This window comes from Anarrhichthys ocellatus, unplaced genomic scaffold (genome assembly GCF_004355925.1).
Source record: "Anarrhichthys ocellatus isolate YVR2014 unplaced genomic scaffold, GSC_Weel_1.0 scaffold46, whole genome shotgun sequence".
NCBI classification, from domain to species: Eukaryota; Metazoa; Chordata; class Actinopteri; order Perciformes; family Anarhichadidae; genus Anarrhichthys; species Anarrhichthys ocellatus.
In genome coordinates this window covers 1,038,929-1,047,469 of record NW_022280076.1, presented here as the reverse complement: position 1 = coordinate 1,047,469, position 8,541 = coordinate 1,038,929, and the positions used below count along the sequence as shown (strand labels likewise).

Sequence of the window (8,541 nt, the reverse complement as noted above, 5' to 3'; positions counted from 1 at the left end):
CGCCAGCAATCTGTCCGAATATCTCACAAGCAAACTGACAAGTTCTGAGTTTACAGTGATAAAAAAAAAATGGCCTCTTCCTCATCCCTAACCTACTAACACTGAGAGCCAGAAATGTACAGTAATTTGGTCGATGCTTTTGTTCAAAAGGACTCTAAGTTTATTCAGACGCATAAGGAACAAAAGAAGCTATATGTCATAAAAAAATGGAATTGCAACCCTCCAATGTTAATATAAAGTTTTTAAATGAGCCTTTGCTGCTACCTGACTTACCATGAAAATTAAAATGTCTTTAGCTCGTCTTGACTTTGAGACGAGGGAACTGGAAGTGCATCGCTCTATTTACAGCTTGTATAGATTTTTTTTTTTTTCATTGAACACAGATGGTAATGTAATGTAATAAAGTCACAGTGTGCTTCAGCTCAGTATTGCCTCGCTCAGCTCACGCCAGATCACTCCAGTGGTGTTTCCTGACACATTAAGCCCCATTTCTCTTTTTTTTTTTCTTCTTCTTCTTTTTCACACACACACACACACACACACACACACACACACATATGCAGTGGTCATCCTTTCTTGTGTGAGGTTTATAGCTCATGCAGAGCCGGCCTCCACCTCTCGGCTCAGCAGAGTCGGGCTGCGTTCAGCTCTGCTCTCAGGCTGCCTGTGCTCGGTGACATCAGCCTTCAAGTATGCGCTCCTTCATGGCCGAGCCAGGCGAGAGCTCGGGTGGCCCCATTCATCTCAAGGTGCTGTCCGTCTCTAACACACTCCCTCTTGTCACCCACCGTCTATCCTTCAGATGTGTCGGATAAGGGGGATCGAAGAGGAGAACACTTACGACCCGATAGTTTTGTCCGTCTGTGGTAATCTTAATATTCACATTACTTGTGCTATGTGGCTGGGACTCATCAATGCTGAAGTAACAGAAAGGAGTAGCTTTGAAATGTTTATGTTGTAATTATTCCAAAGACCTGCTAAGCTCACACACTGCAACTGTGAGTGACTTTCCACACTATTAAATGTCTGAATGAGTTCATGTCTCTGGTTGCAAGAAAGTGCATCTCTTCCCCGTGTGGAAATGTCTTTAGTTCCTCATGCTTGTGAAAGATTATTCATGAAGCTCATCCTCTCAGGCCCCTCGTATCTATCTCATAATGTTGGGCGATGAGCTTTACATCTGCACAATGCATGCTGGGTCTTTTCATTTGCATCGGAATGGGATTGCTTCAGCTTCAGCTCTGACTAATGTCTTCCCCATGTCTTCCTCTCATGCGACCGGACTTTCAATGCTTTGTTTTTGTTTGTGTCTCTCAGAATGAAGAGAAGCGCAACCTAAATTTGGGCGGACATGTTGGATTTGACAGCCTCCCCGACCAACTGGTCAGCAAATCGGTCACACAGGGATTTTGTTTCAACATTCTCTGTGTAGGTGAGTACCAAACGGCAGCGTGTGAACATTTTCCCTCCATCTTTGCTTGATTTGTTTTGCTCCCAAACAGCATGAAAGACTGCGTGATTGAACTCCCTCCCTCTCTCGCTCTACTTCCTCCCATCCACAGGGGAGACCGGTATCGGCAAGTCCACGTTAATGAACACGCTCTTCAACACCATGTTTGAGAACGAGGAGGCGAGCCATTACCAGAACGGCGTGTATCTGCGGCCGCGAACATACGACCTGCCAGAAAGCAACGTCAACCTCAAACTGACGATCGTAGACACCGTCGGCTTCGGCGATCAGATCAACAAAGAGGACAGGTGAGGGTGGTGAGGGTGGTGAGATGGTGATCGGTGACGTGATGAGTCAAAAGATGTCTGAATGCACGAGAACACAAACTGATATCGGTCCGGGTTTGGCTTTTCTCTGTAGGATGGGAATAAGACGAGGAGGGACAGCAATAAAGAGGAAATGGCAGATCTCTTTTTTTTTTTTTTTTTTGACATGCAGCTGTGGAATGTAGTGTTCTTGTTGTGACCTAGCCAGCGAGCAGGACTCTCACGCCCTTTTGATAGCAGCGCTCTCTGTAGGCCGTATAAACCAACGGGCTGGAGGACGGACCCCAGCAGTGGACTGTAAACGCACACTGAGAGACTCAAAAGGTCAGAGTCGCTGCATTCCTCAGAGAAGAGGGAAGAGAGATGTGTAGGGAGAGGACAGATGACTGTAGACATGCTGCTGGCTGAGGATGTAGAGTAAAAATGTGGACTCATGTGTCACTCTGAGCTGTAAAATGTGGAAAGACTGTTATTAGATTAAGCAATCGTTACCACTAATCACCACCAGCACACACAGAAACAGCTGGCTATCCAATCTAGAGATCAGTCTCCTCATAGCGCTGAAGCTGCACATTTTAGGCTTGTTTCTTGTTGGTGTGCTCAGAGTGGCACTTTTACTGTAGCAGGTACCTCTTGTAGGAGGGGTCTATCATTTCCCTGAGTATTGGTTCATGTCGGAGTTAGTTTCCTCTTACAATGCTTTGAATTTGACCTTCCCTTCTGATCTTGTTTGTTCAGCTGCACGTGCAAAAATGCTACAAAACTTTGATGTTTTCATTCCGCACATTCCTAATTGCTGTGATTTACTGGTGACACTGAAGGCTACAAAGACCACCAGAGCAGTGTGTGAGAGAGAGGACAGGATGTTTAGCATCCTCTGTGATTTGTTTCACTCAGACTCCCATAAGCACGAGCACACATTTCCTGCCTTGCTGAGCTGTACAGCTCTAAGCTGTGAATCAGATCACACAGTTACTGAAAACCTAGCTGTCTTGGTTCATTTCCCCAGTGACAAGTCCATATTTCCTTTCACATTCATCACAAACACATGAACAAGAAGACAAATATTTACACTTATACCCACAGACGTAGATCTTTACAGTTTCTCTTTGGCTGTCTCCACAGTTACAAGCCCATCGTCGACTACATCGACACCGAGTTTGAAAACTTTCTCCAGGAAGAGCTGAAGATCAAGCGCTCGCTGTTTAACTACCACGACACCCGGATCCACATCTGCCTTTATTTCATCGCCCCGACAGGACACTCCCTCAAGTCTCTGGACCTCGTCACGATGAAAAAACTGGACAGCAAGGTACACCCAAAAACCCCCGTCATACGCTGTGCCCTTTAGCAAAAAGCACACTCGCACACCGCTGATCCTTTCCCTTTGTCTGTGAGGAACTATTGGTGTTGCTGAAACCCGACCTCCCTTTCACTGTGACCGGTGTGCATTTCACTGAGACGTGGAGATTGTTCTGGTTGGGCGTGGACCGGATTTCAAGAAAAGTTCACAAAACCTGCCCTATATGAGTTTTCAGACTTAAAAGTCATTGTGTTGCATATTTTTTGCAAGTAAAGATGTTTGGTTTGCTCTGTTTAAGGTCCAGCCCACTTTCTGAATTACCATATAATACAAAAAACTGTATATAAATAGATGCATAGAAAATCCTAAAGTACACCCTCCTGATGCTCGTCTTACTAATACAGAGTTCCCGTCTGACATATTTGCAGTAGTACTGCAGTCAATAATCCCATTCAGAGCCACATTGATTTGTGAGTTTTTGATTGCTTTTGTGTGAGTATTACTCCGCAGATTATTGATCAGTGTTTTGCCGTGCGTCCGATGAGTGCAGCCCAGTAGAGGCGCAATCACTGGCTTGGCCTCAATCTGGTGGGGAAAAAAAAAACTCATCACAGCAGCGTTTGGAGCGTCAAAGAAGGGGGGGAGAGAGTGAGTTTTAGTGTCGGAAAGGGCTAGAAAGCAAATTCTAAGGTTGAAGTTGGAGGCATGTTGAATATGTTGAGTTTTAATTTTAATATTTGGGGCCATCTTTTTCTTTGGCAGTTGAAGATTGAGCCTCGTGTGGCTATTGCTACTTATGCTACCTACCAGACTCCTTTCTTTGTAATCCAAAGAAACATAGGCATGAATATTAAACAACAGTTTTTATTATACGCTTGATTAAATTCAACCTAAACAGCTAAAACCATTTTTTTTAAATCCTAAATCTTGGTTTCAGCGTGTGGGAAGCTTCTTAATATCCTTCCACAACTCTTTAAGCTTCACTGATGGATAAAGTTTAGTTACAGTCAAATGTATACATACAACTACTGATCACACTGTTGTATAAATGGCTCTGCTTGTGTCTGGTGATGCAATAATAATGAGTCCAGAACACAGCAGATGGTCAGCTGGTGACCAAAAAAGCTGCCGGCTCACCTCCGCCAGCTATCGACGCACGGCTGCCAAATGTCTCCTGGAAATATTTCACTTCATCGAACACAGTTTTCATACTTTGTAATTTATTGCAATTTGAGCCATCGTTACTGCTTTTCAGCTGAGGACCAGCTGTATTTCTAAGGCCAGAGTCAGGGACCAGAATACGTTTCAGCAGAGAGGACTTCACATAGAAAAGGGCCCCGATCCAAATTCAGCCACTTTTCTTTGCTGTGAGGCGCCAGCACTGACTGCTGAGCCTCTGTGCTGCCTTTACCGGCCAATAGAGTGATCAAAACCTGGCACCATGCGCCTGCCAACGTCTCCTGACGCCATCCAAACTGTCTGAACCCTCCTCACCTGAGCTAAAGAGACCATCCATATGTGTTAGCTACCGTATAGCAGCTTCCCTGCTATCCTCTCTCGTAATAATCCAGTCATGTGAACCAAACCCTCTTTCTTGTGAACCCCCTGTATGTCTGTGAGGAACATTTTGGTTATGCACAGGACTTTTTTTTTATTTGCACAGTGCCAGGAAGTGTTGGAAGTGTAAAATAACAGCAATGATGGCGGCGGCACTTTACTCCCAAAATGATTAACAGCAGAGCAGTGGGTTGAGTTTTAGGCTGAGTGGGTGGCCACGGTGAACACCGCTCCGACCCCGGCGGCTCCGACCCAGCAATCTTTCCACGATGTGAAATATGACCAGTGTTTTATCTGACAGCATGCCAGTGTTGAGGGACCACAGCGTGGAGGCGACGCTGTTTTATTTTACAGCCTTGATGGGGTGTTTTTATGCAGTGGTCTCATTCTACATGAAATAATAATGTGTTGCCAGCAATATTTGCAGCTGCTCCCCACATACTATCAATCTTTGCACATTTCTATAAGCTCTGGATGGCTACAGGTCCTCCACAAAAGCACCTGCTTTGCTCCGATAGGCCTAAACCAAAGCCTGACTAAGTCACAAAGTAACTAGTGCTTCGACTAATGATTGTTTTCATCATATTAGTTATTTTTCAATGAACCGATTCACTGTTTAGTATGTAAAATGTCAAAAATACTGGAAAAAAGGCCCTCCATATGTTCCCAGATCCCAAATAGAAAAGTTAAAAATCATTTGTCCAACCAACGGTCCAAAACTTAAAACGTTGCTGTTGTAAAACAGAGAAAGTCAGCAAATCCTCTCATTTAAGAAACTGTAACTGGTGTTGGTTCATTCAGGGATGATTCAAGTTAACACTTTTACATTTTATTTCCATTGGAGGCATATATATGCTCCCATTGACAGTCAAAAACATGACTCTAGACCTTAATTCTACTCTGATAAACGTTTATCTGGAAACTAAAGATAAATAAAATGCAGAGCTGTCTACCAGATAGCCCTGCAGCAGGAAACGCCAGGGCAGCAGACCAAAGACAACTGTTCCCTCAGTCGGTAGAGTTCTAGACAATGGTGTTTTTCTAGTAAATGGAGTCTGATTCACTGCCCCCTACAGAGGACGGCTGAAGGCCACTACAGTGAGTTTGGTTTGTGGTGGATGAAGGCAGGAAGAGAGATACGGTCCTGAAGAAGGCGTCCTTTTTGTTTTAAATATTTATTACCTGAATAAGAGTAAATCATTACTAGTTAATTATGAGACACTGTGTGAGGTAAAAGAGACAGGTACAGTTCAGAACGTATCAACATGGTTCTTATATGCATTGAACACTGACACACTCCTCAATCTGTTCATATACAGATATTAAAAAAAGAAAAAGAAGCCAGAAATAGGAAATATATCAGGATATGTTAATTTCTTCTTCTTCAATAATGATCTCACATGCAACCTGCTCGACCCATCTGGTGCTCCTAGCTGTTCAGAACAAACACTGAGGACTATTTGGGAATACCCTGTGGTCAGCTGGGAAAACTGGGTTGTGGGAAGTGAACAAATCTCACTGCCCCCCCCCCCCCTCCTCCTCACCGAGTCTTCCGTCAGCGCTGGAACCCGATTAGTGAACGTGGTTTGTTAATAATGCTTAAATCACGATACTGGCTGCCCTGCTGTAAATTAATGATCCCATAAAGTATGATGAGCCTGTAATGTGACTCCTAACAAGCTCCGGTTGTGCCTCCGAGGCACACTGTTGGAAGTGATGAGTGAATCTGTGGGGATCCTCCTCGTCCTCCCGGGTTAGTGATCGGGGGGTAATGCAGCCGCACAGAAAGGAATGCAGACAAACTGTGTGTTGATTTCTGCACGTCTGCTGCTGATCGGAGCCTAGTTTGTTTTCATAATCACCGTTTGTTTTATGTATCTGTCGGGGTTCTGACTGAGCTCGTTCACTGTACAGTGTTGCTGCATATGGCCTCGTCAGCCATAAATAGCAGTGCGCTGAGTTTGTTTTTTGTTTTGTAATTGGGTCTTCAATATCTTCATTGCTTTATTCAGAGTGTTTGTTCATTACCCGCTGACATAGGGAGGTTATTTGCTCTAATCTGAAGACATTGTGTTGATTATCTGTGCATCTGCTCTCATCATATTAAGTGCATTTAGTCTTGTCATGAAGATGCATGTCAGACTAGAAAAAAAACATTACATAATGAATTCCACGTATTCGCTTTATCACAAAGCAGCTTTCAATACGTGAATGCATGTGTATTTCAGGCAACAAACTAGGACGCTGCGCTACACATTCAATAACTCTGTTTATTAAATCCCCTCTCTTTCTCGCATCCTTTCCTCAGGTCAATATTATTCCCATCATTGCCAAAGCGGACACAATCTCCAAGAGTGAGCTCCATAAATTCAAAATAAAGATTATGAGTGAGCTGGTGAGCAACGGTGTCCAGATATATCAGTTCCCAACAGACGACGACGCCGTCAGTGAGATCAACGCCTCCATGAACGTAAGTCGCGTTGTGACACTCGCACATTTCTCTTCCAACCATTTGACTTTTTACTAGAAATGTGTTTTAGTACGCACATGAATGTGTTAAATGTAGAATGATACTATGCTCTGTGGACGTGACACTGACATTTTCCATTGTCAAAATAAACCAGTTATATAGAAATAAGAATATGCATTTAACAATAAAACTGAATCGACACGTTCTTTTGGCCTTTTTTTTTAGTTCCGGTTTTGTAATGGGGATGATGCATATAACCACACTGCTCCAACACGCACCCACGCATGCACAAACGGTAAATTCTCTCATGGATAAATCAGACTTGATCTGGTTTGCCCAGACGCAGTCCTCGTACTGTATCCCCATCTATTCATAGTTGCTTACATCAGCGCCCACACTCACCAGCTTGTTCCTCTGAGCTGCAACCAGCCAGCTGGTTTCAACCCGCCACCTCATTTTTGAGGTTTGCGCATCGGGCGAGTTTTTCCCCCATGATGCTTCACTGTCGATCCTAACGAGGCTGTAGTAGCTCTGAGAGCAATAAGAAAGCGTGTGTGTGTTTTATCACTTAAACTAAATAGGCCTCTCAGCCCCAGCTGAGCCACATGTTAAAGTTAAAACACAGCGTGGTCACACTTCTCTCTGCTGTGGTCTGGTTGTGAACGATAACAGGGAGCCACATTGAAGTTTTATTTGGAAGTAAACGCTTAATCTTCATTGATCTTGTTTGTTGTGTCATTTGTACATAAAATGTTTGTGTCTAGTGAAATGCAACTTGTGAAATGCTTGTTGTGCTACAAAGAATCTCAGCATGAAGAAACTCTTTAAGAAAAAGGGAGCTGGGACTCCTCCCCCTTTTAATGGCTCCAGTTACATCGGTGGCCTCTTGACCTTTTTAACACGCATGTTTTTCTTTTTTTTCTGTGTAGGCCCATCTGCCCTTCGCTGTGGTCGGGAGCGTGGAAGAGATCAAAGTGGGCAACAAAACCGTGAGGGCCAGACAGTACCCCTGGGGTATCGTGCAAGGTGAGAACCATTCTCAAGTTACTTAGAAAAATGTTGCTGATTGCCGTCCAGTGGCGCTCACGACTTCCCTCACCTGAAAGCGGTCATGGGCGTATCATTCTCGAGGAAGTACATGGCTCAGCCTCTTTCCGTTCCTCGCAGCCTTGCTTTGTCACTTATGGAGAATCTGCATGCAGCATAACTCAGCAGCTGCAGAAGCAAGGCATCTATCGGTCTCCATGAGGAAAGATGTTCCCCTGCTCACGGCACAGTGGCCAGCGCGTCACACAGTTTTCCTGTTTATTTATACCCTCCCTCTTCACGCGGAGCTGCGACTGTGACTTCATGCAGAGTGAGACATGAAGCCAAATGAAGGACGAGCGGGTAGAGATTGTTTTAGGGAGTTGCCGGCGTGCGTTTGTGTGTGTGA

At 44.4% G+C, this 8,541-nt stretch overlaps 1 protein-coding gene across 3 annotated transcripts in view; it reads left to right on the top strand.

Moving 5' to 3' along the window:
• The window catches only part of septin8a (septin 8a), a 31,053-nt gene that overhangs the window by 6,085 nt on the left and 16,427 nt on the right, over positions 1-8,541 (top strand). For all 3 annotated transcript variants that reach the window (XM_031869102.1, XM_031869103.1, XM_031869104.1), the window contains 5 exons: positions 1,318-1,432; positions 1,563-1,758; positions 2,902-3,088; positions 6,945-7,106; positions 8,036-8,132. In XM_031869102.1, the coding sequence (XP_031724962.1) occupies positions 1,318-1,432; positions 1,563-1,758; positions 2,902-3,088; positions 6,945-7,106; positions 8,036-8,132 (757 nt within the window). Of the gene's footprint in view, positions 1-1,317; positions 1,433-1,562; positions 1,759-2,901; positions 3,089-6,944; positions 7,107-8,035; positions 8,133-8,541 lie in introns of those variants that run through there.